We start from the raw sequence: 22,781 nt of genomic DNA on the forward strand, positions 1-22,781 counted from the left end.
CTCAATACCCACTGCCCTCACTCTCACCAAAGTCACATTTCTCAGTGTAGGACTATAACCCAATAAATTAGGAGAACACTTGTGTCAGGAGAATATTTAGAATAAAAGGGAAATCTGAGAAGAAAATGAAAAAGATCTCAAGTTTTAAAGAAAATAAGTATTAGAACACTCGAACACGTATGTAGGATCAAAGCTAGTCCAAATTTCTAGTATTCTATAAGTGTATAGGTGAAAAAAAAGAGCCACAGAATTAAAGTGACAGTCTCAGGGCCCCATTGCATAGGCCAGGCCTTGAACCCAGCTTTATTCTCAACTGTACTGAGGCTGTTTGCACAGATGATGTAGGAGGAAAAGGAAGGATTCCTTTCACCTTAGACAAATTATCACATATTGATTTGTCCTTTTATAGCTTCTTATAAAGGTGTAAATATTTTATTGGAAAAGAGATTCCCCATGATGCTTTGCTATAATCACAGTAATTCTTGAAATTTCTAAAGTAGGGATGAAGAGTTCATAGTCCTTCCTTGCTTGTTTGTGCCATATACCATATATGTACAGTAATGCTTGAAATAAGAGGGGGAGTAGGAGAAAGAAAAGGGTGGAAGATATGGTGAAGGATAGCCTTCCTCTTTGATGCCTATACAGCTTGGCACATAGTAAATACAAAATCTAGGAATAACCATATCAGCAGGACAAGACTTAGGAAAGAGTAGTAGAAGAGAGCTGACCACATAGGAAGTGAAGTTTAGAGAATCTTACAAACTTTTCTGTGAATCTAAAATCATTCCAGAAAACGTTTAAAATGTTTAGAGAAGTTTGAAGTTAAACAGATATTCCAGTTAACTAATGATTTTAGCAGATCTATCTGAAGTGACAAAATTAATCATCATTTCAGATTGTAAATTTATCAGAACAATATATCATATAAATATAGACTATAAATTAGACAATTATTATTTGTCAATTAAAATCAAATGGCATGCATAAGATCCTGGGTATAGTGTGCAGGACACATATACAAACATGCTTGTATATTTTAAAAATACGCACGCACACACCCACATATATACATGTATATACATAAATATATTTGGATGTATATGTGATAAATTATAATTACATATGTGGCAGGTAAATATGTAAAGGATACTCTGCTTTTGGAAAATCGTCTGGCAGATTTTCAAAATATTATCACTCACTAGGTGTGGGTACCCAAGAAAAGCAAAAACAAAACAAAAAAATGGTTCACACAAGATCTTGTATACAAATATTTATAACAGCATTATTCATTGTAGTCAAAAAATAGAAAACTGAAATGTCTATCAGTTGATGACTCATATAAAATGTGGTATGTCCATACAATGAGGTGTTATTCGGTAATAAAACACTAGAATATATTATAACTTGCATGGCCTTGAAAACATTATGCTAAGTGAAAGAAGAGTCAAAAAAGACCACACATTATATGATTATGTAATTTTGTTTATATGAAAGATTCAGGAAAAGCAAATTCATAGACCCACACATAATAGATTGGTGTTTCCTACAGTGGGTTGGGATGGAGTAACTGTTAAAATTGTATTAACTGTTAAATGGTATTAGGTTTTCTTTTTGAAGGATGAAATTCTGAGGTTAATTGTGGTGATAGTTATTCAACTGGGAATGTGCTAAAAACCATTGAATTGTGTTCTTAAAAATCAGTCAATAATATGGTATGTGAATTGTCTCTCAATAAGGCCATTTTAGAGATGGAACAATTCAGTAGATGTGTATATGAGGAAGATCTTTTAATTAAGTAAATTTAGTAGTTTTGATGTTGCCAGTGTTCAAGTTATCAGTGCATAAACTATACACAATAAAACATTTAATTAATTAATGAATACTCTTTTCCTGCAGGTCCCTGAACAGCAGCCCATTACTTTGTGTAGTGGGGTTGAAGACACAAAGCATTATGAAGAAGCCAAGAAATGTGTAGAAGAATTAGCATTGTATCTGAAACCGCTCAGCAGTGCTAGAGGTAAATCTCATGAAACCATCTATGCCAAGCGAACATCTATGAAGTATACTTTTCATTACCATAAAAGTTATGAGCTGTGCCTGGTGTGGTGGTGCGCAATTATAACCCAGCTGTGTGGGAGGCTGAGGCACAAGTTCAAGGCCAGTCTGGGCAATTTAGCAAGACCCTATCTCAAAAAAGGCTACATAAGGGCTAGGGTTGTAGGTCAGTGGTAGCATGCTTATCTAACATGTGTGAGGCACTAGGTTCGAATCTCAGCACTGGATATAAGTAAAATAATAAAGGTCCATCTATAACTAAAAATATATTTTTTAATAAAAAAAGGGGACTGTAAATACAGCTCTGTGGCATAGTACCCCTAGGTTCAATCCCTCGTATCCCCCCAAATTGTGAACTGTAAATGAATGAAATTCATTTTTTTTTATTGTAAGCCAGATCTACTTCATACTAAATAATGTTGCAAACCCATTAAATAAAGTAGTGAATTTAGAGTTTGTGTTGTTGGAAAAATTATTTGAATGACTAAAAGTGTAAGTATGTATAAGTACTAGTGATTCAGAAGGGCAACCTTTCCATCATTTGACAATTGTCAATAGTCTTGTCTTCTGTCTAGTTTTAGATGGTGCACAATAGGGGATGTAATAAAAATGGAAGTTGCTATTACTTCCCAGAAGGGGCTTGCTATTTGATCATAAAAGTAAGATTAATCACTATGAAATAATATGCTAGAACTGTTATGACTTTAAGATTTGGGTCTTTGAACAATTTTTAGTGTTGGTTGGTCTTTTTTCCTTTCTTCTTCAAAGATTAAAATGAATAATAGTATTTCAAATGTCATAGTGAATGTTGAATTTCATGTGATACATATAAACATTTGTATACTTTTAAAATACTTGTGTAGTTACATTGTTTATTTTAAATATTCTAGTAGGACCCAGAACTACTATGCACATACCTACAATCAGCCCATCAGAGAAAGTGCTCCTGGACTGTAAAATTGTACTGTAAACCTATAAATAATGTTTTTATTTTCTTCTAAAGGAGTGGGTCTGAATAGCACTACCCAGAGTGTTCTGAGTCGCCCAATGCAGAGGAAGCTTGTGACTCTGGTTCACTGCCAACTAGTGGAAGAAGAAGGCAGGATTCGTGCCATGAGAGCTGCTCGCTCTTTAGGTGAACGAACAGTTACAGAACTCATTCTCCAGCACCAGAATCCTCAGCAACTCTCTTCCAATCTTTGGGCAGCAGTCAGGGCTAGGGGCTGTCAGTTCCTTGGACCAGGTATATAATTAAAATTTGGTATTTATTGTACTAGTAATTCTGAAAGTATAATGTAGAACTCTTTTAAGTGATATATGAAGACAAGCTGGGTTTACAATATCCCACTCGACAAGTTTCTCAGAGAACTTAAAAATTTTCTCTCAATACCAAAGTTTGTTCATTTTCAGAGAAGTTTTTTCTAAATGCATTAGTCCCTAATCTACTTTCTTAATAAAATATAGAGAATATAAGCCCAAATTGCCCATAAAATTGGTTTAATAAATGTAAAGCTATAAGACTGGGGTTCTAGCTCAGTGGTAAAACGCTTGCCTAGCATGCGTGAGACACCCTGGGTTTGATCCTTGGTACTATAAAAAAGGCATAGTTCTCAATGTCTTTTATTGTGTTTCCCATTAATTGAGTGATATCTGTAGAAATTATCATATTGTTCTTTAAATAAAATATATCATCTCTGCACCTGATGAATTTTTTATTTTGCCCAACTTTTCCTAGCAATGCAGGAGGAAGCTCTAAAGCTGGTTCTACTGGCCTTAGAAGATGGCTCTGCTTTGTCAAGAAAAGTACTGGTTCTTTTTGTGGTGCAAAGGTTGGAGCCACGGTTTCCTCAAGCTTCTAAAACTAGCATTGGGCATGTTGTTCAGCTCCTTTACAGAGCCTCCTGCTTCAAGGTATGAATCTAAATTAAAAGTTCTGCTTGAAAGGAAACATTGTCCTTTCCCTAAATTTAATAAAGTTGCCTATACCTTTACAGAATATCTCAGGAATTTTTCTTTTGTAAAGAATGTAGATCATACATTATTGAAGTTGAATCTTGTTTTTTTTTTTTTTTTTTTTTTTTTCCCATTCTTTTCAGTGCTGGGGATGGAACTAGGGCTTTATGCATACTGGGTAAATGCTCAACCACTTCGCTACATCCCCAGCCCTAAATTTTCTACATGGGTATTGAAAAACATAGACCAAACCAAGACTTACAGATTTTTATATTGAAGAGACTAATCTGCTGGGTCAGTGTTTCACCAACATTATAAACAGAATTGGTCTAAAGAAAGTTATTTGAGCACAAACAAGTTTTCTTGAAGATTTGTTTCTCTACATATGCAATGGAGTTGTTGTTGCCATTTCAGTTTCAGCATGTGTGGTAAAGTTGGACATATTATTCTCTTATATCCCAAGTTAAATCAACACTACCTCAAACATAGGTATTGGCACCTGCTATATTTATTATTCCTCTGTTTTGTTTTCCTAACATCTTAAAATCAAGGCATAAATAGTGGGCTTAGGGGTGTAATTTAGTGGTATGGCATTTGCCTACCAGGCATAAGGCCTGGGTTTAGTTCCAGCCAGCCCCCCCCCCCCCCACAAACACACACAAAGAGATGGATATTTAAACAGTAAATTAAAAAATTAAAAATATTGGAAGCCAGGTGTGGTGGCCCATACCAGGTTTGGAGGCTTGAGTCAAGAGGATCACAACACAAGTTCTAGATCAGCCCCAACAATTTAGTTAGAATCTATCTCAAAAAAATAAAAATGACTGGTGATATGATACTTTAGTAGTAAAATGCCCATGAGTTCAATCCCCAGTAACTCCCCCAAAAATTTGAAAACCAATTTTTTCTACTTTAAGCATTCCTCTTAGGAATGTGTGTTCATATTACTGTGTTCCAGCTGTACTCTTTAAGTATCTTCTAAATTTTCATTTGAAAAGTTTTTTCAAGCTGTGAGATAATTTGTTAGTACCATACAGTTCCAGGACTTTATTTATTCATTTTCTAACTTTTATTTTTGGTATTGACAGAGGTTTATTTAGGAAAGTAGATACATATTCAAAGGAGAATGGGAGCAGTCTCAAGAAAGACTCTACTTTTGGGGTAAAGCAAGGAATACACATTCAAGCAAGAATGTGGGCTACTCCAGAAGGAGAAAAAGCCCTGCTCAAGAGTATTGAGAGTTGAGTCTGGGGAATCAGTGTGTCATATAGAAAGCAAACTTTATCTTTTAATGAAGGTTAGCCTGTTTTGAGAGTTCATTCGTTCGTTCTTTCTTTTGTTCTTTCTTTGTTTTTTGTTTTATTTTTTGAAACCCTTTATTTAGTTATTTTTATATATGACAGCAGAATGTATTACAATTTATATTACATATATAGAGCACAATTTTTCATGTCTCTGGTTTTATATAAAGTATATTCACATCAATTCGTGCCTTCATATATGTACTTTGGATAATGATGTCCATCACATTCCACCATCATTTCTAACCCCCTGCCTCCTCCCTTCCCCTCCCACCTCTCTACCTCCTAAGCTCCTCCTCCTATGTTTTTCCTCCTACTCCTCCTATGCTCCCCCTCCTTACCCCACTATGAATCAGTCTTATATCAGAGAAAATATTCGGCATTTGTTTTTTTGGGATTGGTTAACGTCACTTAGCATTATCTTCTCCAACTCCATCCATTTACCTGCAAATGCCATGATTTTATTCTTTTTTTTTTTTTTTTGCTGAATAATATTCCATTGTATATATTTGCCACTTTTTTTTAATCCATTCATCTACTGAAGGGCATCCAGGTTGGCTCCACAGTTTAGCTATTGTGAATTGTGCTGGTTTAAACATTGATGTGGCTGTGTCCCTCTAGTATGCTTTTCTTAAGTCCTTTGGATATAGACCAAGGAGAGGGACAGCTGGGTCAAATGGTGATTTCATTCCCAGTTTTCCAAGGAATCTCCATACTGCTTTTCATATTGGCTGTACCAATTTGCAGTCCCACCAGCAATGTATGAGTGTACATTTTCCCCACATCCTCACCAACACTTATTGTTGTTTGTCTTCATAATAGCTGCCATTCTGACTGGAGTGAAATGAAATCTTAAGAGTAGTTTTGATTTGCATTTCTCTAATTGCTAGAGATGTCGAACATTTTTTCATATATTTGTTGATTGATTGTATATTCTCTTCTGAGAAGTGTCTATTCATTTCCTTGGCCCATTTATTGATTGGGTTATTTGTTTTTTTGGTGTTTAGCTTTTTGAGTTTTTTATATACCATAGAGATAGTGCTCTATCTGTGTGAGGGGTAAAAATTTGCTCCCAAGATGTAGGTGCTCTATTCATAGATTGTTTCTTTTGCTGAGAGGAAACTTTTTAATTTGAGTCCATCTCATTCTTGATTTTAATTCTTGCACTGTAGGAGTCTTATTAAGGAAGTTGGGGCCTAATCCGACATGATGAAGATTAGGTCCTACTTTTTTTTTTATCAGATGCTGGGTCTCTGGTTTAATTCCTAGGTCCTTGATCCACTTTGAGTTGAGTTTTGTGCATGGTGAGAGATAGGGGTTTAATTTCATTTTGTTGCATATGGATTTCCAGTTTTCCCAGCACTGTTTGTGAAGAAGCTATCTTTTCTCCAATGTATGTTTTTGGCACCTTTGTCTAATATAAGGTAACTGTAATTATGTGGGTTAGTCTCTTGTGTCCTCTATTCTATACCATTGGTCTACCTGCCTGTTTTAGTGGGAGTGTTTTCATACGTGTGTGTGTGTGTGTGTGTGTGTGTGTGTGTGTATATTTGGTCTTTGAGCCCATGAACTGTGGTAGAATGTAATTTAGTTTATTTTTTAACTAATGGCTTGATTTTCATCTTTCTGTGGATTTTCCTAACAAAATATAGATTGGACTTTATTTCTTTGTAATGAGAATGGAATACATATTTTAAATTAATATCAGTGTGAGGGCTGGGGATGTGGCTCAAGCGGTAGCGCGCTCGCCTGGCATGCGTGCGGCCTGGGTTCGATCCTCAGCACCACATACAAACAAAGATGTTGTGTCCGCCAAGAACTAAAAAATAAATATTAAAAATTCTCTCTCACTCTCTCTCCTCTCTCACTCTCTCTAAAAAAATAAATAAATAAAAAATAAATACTTAAAAAAAAAAATATCAGTGTGATATGGAATCCTGACTACAATATTCTGGGTTTTTTTAGGTGGGAGGAAGGAAACAGAATTTTCCACTAGAATATTAGGTGTCTTTGTGGAAAAAAAAAGTTAAAGCTAAAATATGTAGATGATCTTAGGCTAAAGTTAATTATTTTATTTTGATTTGTTAAACCATTAGTCTAAGTACAGCTTGATATAAAATGTGACTTATTGGGAGTGATAACATTTGTACTTAAGTCAGTAAGTTAAAAAAATGAGTTACTACAGTAGTGTAATGGTTAATTCAGTAATTTAACATACTGACTGGCACAATACTAAGTGCTCAGTAACTAGTTGCTATTTTTTTATATATTTATTTACTTTTTAGTTGTAGTTGGACACAATACCTTTATTTATTTATTTTTATGTGGTTCTGAGGACTGAACCCAGGGCCCCACATGTGCTAGGTGAGCGTTCTACCACTGAGCCACAACTCCATCCCTAGTTGCTTTTTTTATTATTTAAAAATATTATTATCACCTGGGCATGGTGGCAGATACCTGTAATCCCAGCAACTTGGGAGGCCGAGGTGGTAGAATCGCAAGTCCAAAGCCAACCTCAGCAGTTTAGTGAGGCACTAAGCAACTTAGTGAGACCCTGTCTCCAAATAAAATACAAAAAAGGGCCGGGGAAATGGTGAAGTGGTTAAGCATCCCTGGGTTCAATCCTAGGTAAACTGCCTCTCCCCTGGTCCCACGCGCGCGGGCACGCATGCACGCGCATACATGCATACATACATAATTATCAACATTATGATTATTCTAGTCTAGCATCTCAAACTTTACACTTGGTGGTGGCCCATTTCATAGAACTACATAGATAATTGAACCAAGTACAAATTAGTAATCTTTAGAATCACATCAGCATCTAAAGTTCCTCAAGTTATCGGTACCACGTAGTTCAATGTCAGGCAAGTCCCTAGAGTACTGCTTTTTAGAATAATTGTCCTCCTGTAAGTATTTTCTTTTCAAAAAGGTATACGTACACACAGATATGTATTAAGTTTTATCCAGTCTTTGAATTTCATTCCCATATATGTCCTTTCTTTTTGGAAGACCTAGCAGAAGATTTTGACATCTCTGTTGGAGCATGTTTTATAAGCAAAATGGCATATTACATTTTAATCTTGGTGTTGTTGCTGGAAGAAACTTTTTACATTTGAAATTGTTATCTGTGTTTATATAAAGTATAAACTTATTTCTTTACCTCATTATGAGATTAACTGTTTCTTACTAGGTCACCAAACGTGATGAAGACTCTTCTCTGATGCAGCTGAAAGAAGAATTTAGAACCTATGAAGCTCTGCGACGAGAGCATGACTCCCAGATAGTACAGATTGCTATGGAAGCAGGCTTAAGGATTGCACCAGACCAGTGGTCCTCTTTGCTTTATGGAGACCAGTCTCACAAATCTCACATGCAGTCCATTATTGACAAGGTAGAGCCTCTTTTGTCCTTTATGTTAGACTACCCTTAGAATTTTGATATTTTATGATTTATGATTTGGTAATTCATTTACTTAACAAATGCATATTGAAGTGAATATTGAATGTCAGGCTTTTTGTAATTTGTATTCAGTGTGGTTGTGTCATGTTACAACTAGTCACATCAGAATACCAGTTTATTGGGGCTGGGGATGTGGCTCAAGCGGTAGTGCGCTCACCTCGCATGCGTGCGGCCCGGGTTCGATCCTCAGCACCACATACCAACAAAGATGTTGTGTCCGCCGAGAACTAAAAATAAATATTAAAAATTCTCTCTCTCTCTCTCTCCTCTCTCACTCTCTTTAAAAAAAAAAAAAGAATACCAGTTTATTTATCTAAATATTTGATTAGTGTTAAAATGCTTTATCTAGTACTCTCCCACATTGCTTTGAGGGGGGGTTCTCTGGTCTTTTATTTTGTCATTGCCTCTCTCCCTTTGTTATTCTCTTTGAGTTTTGATCACAAGATTAGTTAAACCCACTTTTTAAAAATCTTTATTGTCTTTCTTTAGTATCCAACTGAATGGTTATATTAGATCTGTGTATTGTGGTTTCTTATGATTCTTAACCAGAATAATTTCACATATAATGAAGCTACTACCATTCTGAGGTAGATCAGATTTTCAGTAAACTTGTTTCTATTTTATCTGTTGTTTATTAGGATAAAAAGACCATTCAAGTAGATGTAAATGTCAGATTGGGCTCATTATTTGTATCTGATGCTAAAAGCTATATTTCTCTTAAAATTAGAGTAATACAAGAGGCTGAGGTTGTAGCTCATTGGTAGAGCACTTGCCTGGCACATGTGAGGTACTGGGATCCATCCTTGGCACCACATAATTAATTAATAAATAAACAAACAGATAAATGTGTTGTATCCATCTACAACTAAAAAAAAAAAAAAACAAATTAGAGTAATACTAGAACTGTTTGTTGTAATTCATAATGAAATTTATGAAAGTGCTATTAAAAAAGTCTTAAAGCAGCATGTAAAACATACTATAGTATGTTAAATAATAATATTATCTTTTAATATTTCACCTTAAATACTTATAATTCCAGAAACGATTGCCAGTTCTAGAGCCTACCGTACATTTAATTTAGAGTAATAGGGTCAAACTAATAAAATAATAAAATAATAACACTAGTTGAAACTTAAAGGTTGATATGTGCCTAGGTTAGAATGGAGCTTGTATTTGAAGTTAAGCAACTGACTGGTTATAATTTATTGAAACCTTAATAATGATCTCTTTAAAGTAGTTGCTTTCCACCTCTGAAGAAAAACTTAGCTTACTTTTCAAAAGATTTTGCAAATAGGTCATACTTTTTGTCTCAGTTGAACTATATAATTAGGCATAGGTCCTAGAAGAATTTTTTCATATCCTGCTTTAAATTTAAAATCCAGAGATCTTTGTACAACAAAATGGTAAGCAAAATTTGTAATGTATTTCATATCTTGTCATTTTATAGAGCAATACATAATACCGAACTTTTTGTAATAATGGAAATGTTCTTTGTATATACTGTTCACTATGTTGATCATTAGCCCCATATAGCTGTGAAGCACTTAATTTTTCAGTTTTATTTGTTGTTGTTTTATTTTTTGGTTATGGGGATTGAAACAAGGGCCCCACACATTAAACTAATGCTCTGCCACTGAGCTATATCCCCATCTGCTGCTAAGTACTTGAAATGTAACTTGTGGAACAGTTGAAATTAAATAAAATAAATTATTTTATTTAATTAATTTAAACTTAAATTGCTAAATATGGTAGCCAAGCTATCATACAGTACAGTACAGATATAGAATTTATTAGAAATGTCCCCCCAAAGCACTAATTCCAATAAATTAATGGAGAGAGAAACAGGAATTAACAGTTCACAAAGAGAATACATCAAGAATGGGCAATGTGGCACATGACTTAATCCAAGCACCTTGGGAGGCTGAGGCAGGAGGATTGCAAGTTTGAATCCAGCCTCAGCTATTTAGCAAGGCCACATCTCAGAATAAAAAAGGACTGCAGATGTGGTTTATACAATAAATAGATAAACAAATAAATAAATATATCACCAGCAATAATGATTAAAGAAATATACGTTTAAAATAGTGACATACCAAGTATTGCCCGTTAAAGTTTGTGTATGTATACCCACACATATATACTCTCATAACATTGCTGGTTGTTTGTAAAGTATACATTATAGATTGTTGTGGGAAGCAATTTGTCAGTGAATAAAAACCTATAAGCCAGGGACAGTAGCACACATTTTATTCCCAGTGATTGGGCGGCTGAAATAAGAGGATCACAAATTCAGGGCCAGCCTCAACAATTTATTGAGGCCCTTTGTAACTTATCGAGACCCTACCTGGAAAAAAAAAAAAAAAAAAAGGAAAAAAGGGCTGTGCATAGAGCTCAGTGATAAAATACCCCAGGATTCAACCCCAAACCAAAAACCTATAAAATACTCTTATCCTTTGAATGTGCTATTGCCAATAAATTTTTGTTTTTGTTGTTGTTTTGGTACTGGGGATTGAACTCAGGTTGAACACTGAGCAACATCTCCAGCCCTACATTGTATATTTTATTTAGAGACAGGGTCTCTCACTGAGTTCCTTAGTGCCTCTCCATTGCTGAGGTTGGCTTTGAACTCATGATCTTCCTGTCTCAGCCTCCTGAGCCACTGGGATTATAGGCATGCACTACCGCAGCTGGCCCAAATAATTAATTTTAAGGAAATAATAAAAAATTTGAAAGAGTTTATAATCTCAGGAGTATTATTTGCTACATTATTTAAATGCAGAAAATAGGGGAGTGATTAAAGAAGATTTATAAGCTCAGAACACTAATGTAGCCCTAAAATTAGTTGAGAGGAAAATCCTCTTCAGCAGATACATAGCATTTAATTTCTTATTAAAAAATGATAGTGAGTCAAGTGTGGTGATGCACTTGTAATCCCAGCTATAGAAGATGAAACAGGAGTATCGCAAGTTCAAGGTCAACCTCAGCAATTTAGTGAGACCCTGTGATAAAATAAAATAAAAATGGACCAAGATTATGGCTCAATGGTAGAGCACTTGCCTAGTATGCATGAGGCACTGGGTTCAATCCCTGGCACCACATAAACAATAAACAAATATGTTGTGTGTGTGTGTCTCTGTCTGTGTGTGTGTCTGTCTCTCTCTCTCTCTCTCTCTCTCTCTCTCTCTCTATATATATATATATATATATATATATATATATATATATATATTTTAAAAAGAGTGAAACAGACTGGGGATGTAGCTCAGTGGTAGAGTGCCCTAGTGCCTTAATACCACCAAAAGAAAAAAAAATCAAAACTTAAATGTTATTATTTATTAAGTCTTGGTGATGGAATACATTAGATATATTTGTCTGAAATAGTTTATGATAAAAATGGCTAGCAATCTAAAAATGCTTCAGTTATAGTATTAAGCCAAAACAAATATATAAATAGCTGACTATCTTTTTTAATTATAATAAATTATTTAATTATGTTTTAAAAATTATAATAAGCTTTGGTACATATATTAAGAATTAAATAAAGGCATGTCGGGATTCTAAGGATAATTGTGTTATTTTCCTTTTTTTTTTTTAATGTATGCTGTTTAAAACATTACCTCTTGAAGAGTGACCATTTTCAGGAGGAAAATTCTCATCGAAGTGTTTTCATTTATCTAGAACCCTCAATTACTATTACAAAATCAGGGTGGTAGTGTTTTCAAATTAAAGAGATCATGTTATGCCCACCTGAAGTAGATAATGTGAGAATGTGTCTCATTAAACTTTTGGGACCTATACAACCTGAGTGCTTCCAAGAATCCCAAACTAATATAAGATTGTTTGAGCTGGTAGAGTTCTTGAAATTGTTTATTCCATTTAACAGAAGAGCTTCTGATGTTAGTAAGATTTATATTCAGTGTCATGATCTTAGACCCTGTAGACTGTATTTCCAAATTTTAATTATTTAGAAGGACCCCCTTAGAGCCAAAATAACACACCATGCTATGAAAACCAAAGTTAGAGCCAGGCACAGTGGTGCGTGATTATAATCCCAGTGACTTAGGAGGATTAGACAGGAGAATCACAAGTTCGAGACCAGCCTCAGCAACTTAATGATGCCCCAAGCAACTCAGTGAGACCCTGTCTCAAAATTAAAAAGTGCTAGGAATGTAGCTTGGTGGTAAAGGGATTCTGGGTTCAATCCCCAGTACCAAAAAATAATTAAAAAAAAAACAAAAACAATGGTACTATGAAATTGATAAATTAAGAAAGGTCCCACATTTGAAGAATGTGTAAGCAGAGGGAATAGTGCTTTATACCACATGCCTGTTTATACCCTGTTTAAAACATTGTGGAGATATGAGGAGTTTGTTTAGGTAATAAGTAATTCACTCCGGCCAAAACATATAAGGTATGTGAATAAGATAAATTTCAGAAACATCTATGAGTTGTAAGTAATCTTTATTTTATAAGAAGTATCTGGTCTCTGAGAAAGTTAATATTTATGTTTTTTAAGTTGCAGACCCCAGCCTCTTTTGCTCAGAGTGTTCAGGAACTAACAATTGCTCTCCAGCGGACTGGAGACCCAGCAAACTTGAACCGACTAAGACCCCATTTGGAACTATTAGCAAACATTGACCCAAGTCCAGGTAAACCCAAAGGAAACTAATGAACTATATCTTATGTGTGTCCTCAGATTGATTGTTCATTTGTCTTTTGTTACATTCCTCTAGAATTTCCCAGAATATTTTTTCAAGATCTTTTCTATAGTATTCTTTTTGTCCCAAATCTTCTTCCTTATTTCACTTAAAAGAATATTTATTTGACACTTTCATTTACTTAATGATTAGCTATGCTAATTACTTCACCACGAAAATAGATCTCTTTAGGCTCCTTTATATTTCTTCTTTCTTCCATCACAAAATTGTGCTGTATTTTACCTTTCTCACCTGTGCCAAAACTCATTTTTTCTATATTCTTAGTTGGCATTTCCTTAATCTCATTTTTGCCTCTTCCTTGATACCTTGCTCATTAATGTTCTCTTTTGGGGTATCTTTACTTTGTCAGCCTTTTCCTATATTCTGTTTCTTTTTTTATTTTATTTTTTTTTAAAGAGAGAGTGAGAGAGGAGAGAGAGAGAGAATTTTTTTAATATTTATTTTTTAGTTCTCGGCGGACACAACATCTTTGTTGGTATGTGGTGCTGAGGATCGAACCCGGGCCGCACGCATGCCAGGCGAGCGCGCTACCGCTTGAGCCACATCCCCAGCCCTGTATTCTGTTTCTTGATGTGAAAATATACCCAAGCTTAATTTTTTACCTAATGTTTGCATCTAAGCTATTTTAACTTGTGTTTAGCACAGTGTTTATTCCTACTACTGAACTAAAACTCTGTTAATATTTGCTAGAAGTTTCCAGGTCTCTAATTCCAAAGACTTCAGACCTTTAAATTTGTCTTCAGCATTTAATAATGTTGTTGAACACTTCTTTGGTATAGAAACTCTTCTGACCCTTATATTTCTGCAGTTTCATGTTCTCTTTTGTCTTGAAAGCTGCTTCTGTCTTGATTTGTACCACTCTTTTCCCTCCTATCCACAAACTTGTAGTCAAATTGTGCTCTTGGAACTTTGTATTCTCTGCATGCTTTGTTGATGATGGTTGTTGGTTTTTAGCATCAGGGTATTACCTCTTCATAGAAATAGACTTCCATATATCTCTATCACTGTTATCTGTTCACTCCAAATCCATTTCCCAAAAACTGCTCTGTGTTTCGAAGTAAGATCATCTTCATTTGATGACTGCTCTTCCTCCTGTTTCCTCACTAACATTCTCTGATGTACGTAACCTTAAAAACCTTAGTCTTCTGTCTTGCTGCATACCTTTTCTTTCACTTAACTCTATATATCATTTCAGACAACAGGATCTATTTGTTCTTCTTTTATAAGTTTCTCTATTCCACGCCTATTATTGCACCTTAGTGAGATGAGAGCCTGGTTCCTTTTCTCTCAGACTGAATGGTTATAACTTTGTATCCTATGAATTCTTCCAATCCAGTATACTTAAATGCTGCAAACTGGAATTTATTCCACACTCATAAACTTTCACTTATACCTCATTGCTTTCAGAGGAATATTTGGAATCCTCTTACCTTTTTTTTTTTTTTAATACATTTTTTAGTTGTAGGGCTTTGGATATAGCTCACTTGGTAGAGTGCATGCCTTGCATGCACAAACCCTGGGTTCAATCCCCAGCACGCTCACACACTCACACACACACACTCACACAAACACACACAGACACACACACAAAGGTAGATGGACACAATACCTTTATTTTGTTTATTTAGGGTTTTTAAAATTATTATTTTTTTAATTTGGAGATGGACAGAATACCTTTATTTTGCTTATTTAGTGTTTTTTTGTTTTGTTTTGTTTTCATGTGGGGTCGGGGATTGAACCCAGGGATTTGTGCATGCTAGGCAAGTACTCTATCGCTGAGCCACAACCCTAGCCCCTTATCTTACTTTTTTAAAGCAGCCTTCTTTTGCAGATATACTTCCAAGATTGCTCAATGAAACCACATCAAATCTCTTCCTAGAATATACAGTAAGGATGTTGTGGCAGTGGTAGAGTGCTTGCCTGGCATGCATGAGGCACTGGGTTCGATCCCTGGCATCATATAAAAAAATAAACTAATAAAATAAAGGTATTATGTCCATCTACAGCTAAAAAAATATTTTTTTAAAAAAGAATATATAGTAAGTTTTTTTCCACTTTTTTGCTTTGATCATTCTGAGCAATTAAGCAAAATTCCACAAGCTCTTACCACTATATTAGCCTATCTACATCTATGCCAGTATATTCTGCTGTTTTTGTATAATTGTAGGTAAACTGTTCATTGAACTAAAGCTACCCTTTCTCATCGTGCATCACCTTGACAAGCATATTCTACCAGTGTCCTTTTTCTGATATCATTAGTTTTCCTTTATTAGAGTACTTCTATCAACATTTAAATACAGTTATTTCTCTCATCTTAACTCATTTTTAGCCCCTTTTTCCGCCTACCTAGAAATGTTTTTTACCTTTTTAATAATACTTTGTGCATGTTTCTGGGAATTAAACGTAGGGCTTACTCTACCACTGAGCTGTGTCACCAGCCCTGATGCCACTGTCTTGAACTCAATCCAGTTGGGCATTTTTCTCTACCATTCTATCTAAACTTACATCATCAAGGTCACAGTGACTTCCCTGTGACCAGTTCCAGAGTTCAGTTCTCAATTCTTGTATTTGACCTATCCATAGCATCTGTCATTACTTTTTATTGTCTTTTCCTTGAAATGCTTTTTTCTTGGCTTCCATGCCACCACATTCACCTAATTTCCTTCTTACTTTATTAGGCTGTCGTCAGCATTTTTTCTGCTGATTTCCCATCTATAGCTGATGACTCTTGGGGTAGTCTCAAAGTTTAATCATTGCACCTCTTCTCTTTTCTACTTACATCCAATCCCAAGACAATATCAGCAAGTCTCATATGTTTAAATATCATTTATATGGTTCACAAATTTATTCTTGTTTCATCAATTCTGAGGCCTACCTTTTTTTCTGATATTAGCATTTCTGAAATTATACAGTGATATGTTTCTCTTTTGGTGCCATATAAAGTAGTGTAGACATTATAACTGATTGTCTTTTAAAATCTGAAATAGAGTTCATCTAGTCAGACTTTTTTCCTAGCCTGTGTGTGTGTGTACCCAGCCACCATAATGAGTCTTAATTAGTATTTCAAACTTTAAAAATGAGCTTCTCCCCTTATCTTGTTAGTGGCAGCTTTGTTCTTTGATTTGTTTGGTTCAAAACCTCAGAAAGATCCTTACCTTCTCTTTATCTCATAGTGTATATGTGATCCATCAGCTAAATTAGTAGGCCTTACCTTTAAATTTCATTTAGAATCCACGAACTTCTTAATACCGTCCTTGCTACAATCTTTATCTCTCCTCATAGATTATAGACTAGCCTCCTGTTTTGTGTATGACATACCACAAGAGCCAAAGTGATCCTATTAATTTTCTGCCCCGAAATTTTTCACTGGCTTTCCCTCACCCAGTGTAAAAGTTAAAATCTAGCCCATGACCTATAAGTCCTCACATGGTCTGGTCTTTCATTATCTCTCTCCAGCCTTGCTAGTATGGAACCTGCCAATCACACTCTCACATCAAGGTCTTAGCAGTTTTTCTTCCCTCTTAACTAGAAATATTTCCCCCTAGTATCTCTATTAAGATACTCTGAAACCCTTTTTACAGGTCTTTTACTAAATGTAGCCTCCTGAAGGAGGCCTCCTCTGGCTTTTCTAAAAGTTTATATAACTTGCTGCACTTCTTTTCTTTGTTCTCTTTTTTCAGTTTTCATCATTTCCTAAAGAGTCTGAGCCAGGAGGATTTAAATTCAAAGTCAGCCTCAGCAATTTAGCGAGGCCCTAAGCATCTTAGCAAGAGCCTGTCTCAAGTATAAAAGAAGAATAAAAAAAAGAGCTAGGGGTGTGACTCATAGGTTAAATGCCCTGGGTTTTAATCCCCAGTATCAAAATAAATAAATATAAAATTGAAAAATGGTGGAGCAAACACAGAAAATGCTTGCAATATAATGTTAAGTGAAAAAAAAATTAAAACTCTGTTTTGATTATTTTTCTTGTTTATTATCTGGATCATTTCCTTGAATATAATAGGAATTTTTGTTTTATCACTACTGCTTCTCTAGCAACTAGAACAATACTCAGGCATGGTAGATGTTCCCAAATATAATTTTTGAATAGCTGTTTGCTTTCGCTTCTCCGTGTTCTCCTTTTTCCCCCCTATTGAAATTCCATTTGTTCTTCAAAGCCCCATTCAAATGTTGTCACCCTTGGGGCTGGGGATGTGGCTCAAGCGGTAGCGCGCTCGCCTGGCATGCGTGCGGCCCGGGTTCGATCCTCACCACCACATACCAACAAAGATGTTGTGTCCGCCGAGAACTAAAAAATAAATATTAAAAAATTCTCTCTCTCTCTCTCTCTCTCTCTCCTCTCTCACTCTCTCTTTAAAAAAAAAAAAAAAAAAAAAACGTTGTCACCCAAGAAGTCTTGCATGATGGCTTCAGCAAGAAGTCATGTCTAAAAATGTGTTTGCACTTGATTTTGTATTTTTTTAGAGATTATTTTATATTTAACTTTATGGTTAATTGTTATATAATAAAAATCTGGCACTAACAAATACTAAATGAAGACTGTAGCTGAGTTGCTTTTATATAGTTGCTTTATCTATTAAGCTTATTAAACATTTTGTTTATCCTATACCTGAAATTATGTAAAACTTCAAAATAAACATACAAATTGGCTGACTCGAGGCAGTCCATAGTTAAGTTTTGTGTGAACTCCCCTGAGTTGGTCTGTATAATGTTCTAAATCTGTTAGGTGCCAACATTTAAAAACTGTTAAATTTTGTGGCTGGGGTTGTGGCTCAGTGGTGGAGTGCTTGCCTGGCACGTGTGATACACTGAGTTTGACCCTCAGCACCACATAAAAATAAGTAAAACAAAGGTATTGTGTCCAACTGCAACTATTAAAATACTTAAAAAATATATTTCAAAAAACCTGTTTTTAAGTTTTGACTAGGGGTATAATTAAGTAGTAGAGAGCCCTTGCCTAGCAGGTGCAAGGCCTTGGTTTCAATTCTCAGCATTTAAAAAACAAAAAATTGATAAATTTAGGAATCTCAGATTTCGATGTCCCTGGGAAATTCTAGGACCAACCTTGCATCTTTACATAAGAAAAACTAGTTGAAGACGCTGAGTGGTAACCATACATTTATATCAGAGATATGCTCTCCAGTCAGCACAGTCCATGTCACACTCTGTGGTCTGTTCAATACTAAGGTTCTAATGACAGGTGCCTTTTTTTTCTGGCTTCCTTAATTCCTTTGTTACCTTTTTTTCCCTGTGGTAATTTTAGTTTGTAAACACATCTTTTAAAAGAATATGTCCATTCCTTTAAAAAGGAGGTTACGTGAATAAGTTATTTGAAAGGCTGCATTATAGCTAAAGAAGATTTTTGTTGTCATTTGTTCTATAGATGCTCCTCCTCCTACTTGGGAACAGCTAGAAAATGGACTGGTAGCTGTGCGTACAGTTGTACATGGGCTGGTTGATTATATACAGAACCATAGCAAAAAAGGAACAGATCAACAGCAGGTAAGATGCAGCTTAAAATTTAAAATTAAGTCACCATGATATACCTTGAAACTACTGTGAGTAAATCTACAGATATGAAGTAAAAAAGATAACATGAATATTTTAAGACTCTGACAATCAAAACCATGTAAATTATAAATTAGCATGGTTAGCAGCCAGTTTACTGGTTTAGCCTAGTAATTTTTTCCAACATCATTAAGCTAATCCTTACTGATCTGATGTTGCACTGGTTCACTTTTCACATTGAATATATCAACATTTGATGAAGAAAGCATATTTCGTGCTAAACCTTATTCCATTTAAGATTATTCTCTGGACTTTGTATTATATATTAATTTGACAGTAGGTATTACTGCTGTATTAAGTAATCTAATACTGCTCATACAGCTGTAGATGGTTTTTCTATATTATTATATGTGCAGTGAAAAGCCTGTGAATTTAATACTCTTATTAATTTCCCTGACTTAGGTAAATATTAAAAATAGATTATGCAATCTATCTTTTTCCCCTGTGGAAAGGCAAAAAATATCAAAAGTAGCCTGGGTATGATTTTCCCATTTATTCTAAACACAGATAAAGAGCTTTATTTTATGACTAAGAAATTTTGAAAAACCTAAAACTTTCAGTTGCTTTCTATTCCATTGGCTATCACAAAGAATATAGCAAAAACAATGAGACAAGCTTTTAAGGTCTGCCATTAGTGATAAAATATGTTAAACTTGGTTCACTTTTGTGTTATATTTGATATTAACCTTGAAATCCATCCTAATGCCTATCCTCAAGTTGTAAATAATAAGCTTAATGTGTACCTTTGGAGAATTTTAAGTCATTGGCATATTCGTCTGAATTGGTTATTGGACCTTTTGTACATTTTGTAGTATTTTATAGGAAATGTATATCTGTCTGAACATTGCACAAAACAAATATTAGAAGAGAGTTTATACATTCACAAGTCTTAAATTCCATTGGTTTGTTTTTCTGTTATAAAATTTGGAAGAAAGATTATAAAGTTGCCCTGAGGTTTAAGAATTTATATGATGCCATGTGTTTGAGAATTAACATCAACATTTCAGAAAAATTAGAACTTATATATATATTTTTTTAATATTTATTTTTTTAATTGTAGTTGAACATGATACCTTTATTTATTTTTATTTTTATGTGGTGCTAAGGATAGAATCCAGGTCCTCACACGTGCTAGGTAGGCGCTCTACTGTTGAGCCACAACCCCAGCCCAGGACTTATATATTTTTAACTCTCTGAGACTTAAGGAAGAATAACTTGAGAACTTTGTCTCTGGATAATTTAGATGAATATGGGGATTATTCTTATTCATCTAGATTGTGAAAATCCTAAACTGGCAAAATGGAATTTGCATTTATTTTGGTTTTGTAATTTTTGTTTTATGTCTGATGTTTTGATTTTGGTCTTAGCCTCCACAGCATAGCAAATATAAAACATACATGTGTCGAGATATGAAGCAAAGAGGAGGATGCCCTCGTGGTGCCAGCTGTACATTTGCACACTCACAAGAGGAACTGGAAAAGTAAGTGTGAAAAGCATGAGACAGCCTTTGGAATAAGATATAAGTAGAACAATGTGCTGACTTTGAGAAATAAGGAGAGTGGTTTCTTCAGCTTTCATTAATTACATTTGTTTCTACAGAGAAAACTATTTTGTGTTTAGGTTTATCTCAAAATGAATCATTTTTACTACAAAAAAAAATAGAATGTTAGCAATTTTCATTAATTTTAGCTAATTTTTAATAATTGTATAATGTGTTACCTGTGGAAAATTTTGCCATTGGCTCAACTTCATAGTTTTTTGAAATTTCAAGGGCTGGATAATTACAGTGATGTTAAGTTTTCTAGCACACTAAAGAAAGAAAGACCACATTCTCTCACCACCCTCATTCCAGGTACTGGGGATTGAACCAATCAATGCTTTGCCACCGAGGAGTTACATTCCTATCCATTTTAATTTTTTATTTTGAGATGGGGTTTCATCAAGTTGTTGAGGGTTGCTAAGTTGCCCAGGCTGGCCTTGAACTTGTGATCTTCCTGCTTTAACCTCCTGAGTCACTGGGATTATAGGTATGAACTACCATGCCTGTCTTCTTCTTTTTTTTTTTTTTTTAAATAAAGCCGGTATGAGACACCAAATTTTGACAAAGATAACACAATGAAAGAAAATTTTAGGGGTTGGGAGTATAGCTCAGAGGTAGACACTCACCTAGCATACACAAGGCCCTGTTGGGTTCAATCTCCAACACTGTAAAACCAACAAAAGAAAGAAAGGGAAAGAAAATGACAAAAATATTAATATTAAAAATCACTCCAAATAAAACAGAATTCAGTAATTCATTAAAATAGATTGAAGAAATAACATGATCATACCCAAAGATTGCAGAAGTCATTTGAATAAAATCTAACATCAATTTTAGATCAGTAGATACTTTGTATTATAGTATAATAACAGTATCATAGATACTTTCTCAGCCAGTTAATTAATTATATCTTAAAAGCCACCATGGTAGCATGATGCATTTAATTAGTACAATAATAATTTCATCTTATTATTAAGTCAGTAAAAAAGGTAAGATTTTTCTCCTAGAAAGTTAGTTAGCATTCTGGGGTTTTCCTCTTTGTTGTCGTTGTTATTGTTGTTGTTCTGATATTGAATCCGGAGGCCTTCTACCAATGAGCACACCCCCAGCCCTTTTTATTTTATTTTGAGGCAGGGTCTCACTAAGTTACCCAGGCTGGCCTTAAACTTGGGATCCTCCTACCTCAGCCTCCTGAGTGGCTGGGATTATTGGTATGTGCCATTTCACCTGACTCTTAACATTCTGGAAGTAGTAGCTGATATATGTAAAGTTACAAAATGAACCACTGTCATGTAAAATAAAAAGGAAAACATGTAGGCCCTGTTGGGTTCAATCTCAAATACTGTAAAACCAACAAAAGAAAGAAAAATTAAGTTGAGAATTGGATGGTGTAGGTAGTGGTAGAGCGCATGTGCAAAGCACTAACTAGGTTGGATTCCCAGCACCACGAGAGAAAAAAGTTGAAATTACAGATCCCTTATAAACAGTAAGTTCTGTGAGATCCCAAATAAAATCTCAACGTGGTGATTATTAAAGGCCCAACAAAATCATTCACTTGAAAAGAATAAATACATGCAAATAGGTAGGAAAATTATGGGAAAAAAAGTCTTCAAAAGAGACTAGATTAATAGTTGTTTTATAAGCTAAGATAAATATAAAAACTGGTATTGCATAGGAACGATAGCTTAGTAAAGTGTAATAGAGAGCATCTAAAAAGAGTTTGAAAAACATAGGAATTTATGTGCTCAGGGTGACATTTTACATCAGTGACAAAAGATAATGGCTGTCTCTTTGAAAGATTCTTACCTGTCTTTGTACAAAACAATGAGTTTTTATATCAGTGTCTGTATAGACATGTCATAGGAATAACACCATAGAGTACTGAAGTATTTTTGTTGTTAAATAGTCTTAAAGAAGGAAAGAATTTTTTTGTAGATCCATGAAGAAAAAGATTTCTTAAAATTGATTACGTAAAAACTAAAAACAGATATGGTGTATACACACAATTTTAAAAAGAAAGAATATGCAGATCAGATATCCCTGACACAAAATGAGATACTGCAAATATTTAAGAGAGGAGCCAGTATATTTGTGAATCATGAATATAAATGTATTAGTCCTGACTTTTGTGTTGCTTTGACAAAATATCTGGGGCTGGGTTACTTGTAAAGTGGTTTATTTGGC

The 22,781-nt window shown here is 34.7% G+C and overlaps 1 protein-coding gene across 3 annotated transcripts in view; it reads left to right on the plus strand.

Annotated features, from left to right (window-relative positions):
• Positions 1–22,781, plus strand: part of RC3H1 (ring finger and CCCH-type domains 1) — an 81,480-nt gene that overhangs the window by 36,114 nt on the left and 22,585 nt on the right. For 2 of the 3 annotated variants that reach the window (XM_081299711.1, XM_081299712.1), the window contains exons 3-9: positions 1,897–2,017; positions 3,059–3,298; positions 3,791–3,966; positions 8,503–8,703; positions 13,288–13,420; positions 18,873–18,991; positions 20,425–20,537. In XM_081299711.1, the coding sequence (XP_081155837.1) occupies positions 1,897–2,017; positions 3,059–3,298; positions 3,791–3,966; positions 8,503–8,703; positions 13,288–13,420; positions 18,873–18,991; positions 20,425–20,537 (1,103 nt within the window). The remainder of the gene's footprint in view (positions 1–1,896; positions 2,018–3,058; positions 3,299–3,790; positions 3,967–8,502; positions 8,704–13,287; positions 13,421–18,872; positions 18,992–20,424; positions 20,538–22,781) is intronic. The other variant, XM_081299713.1, reaches the window with a different exon arrangement.

The sequence above is a fragment of the Spermophilus citellus genome, assembly GCF_964194105.1.
Source record: "Spermophilus citellus genome assembly, chromosome: 6".
Taxonomy (NCBI): Eukaryota; Metazoa; Chordata; class Mammalia; order Rodentia; family Sciuridae; genus Spermophilus; species Spermophilus citellus.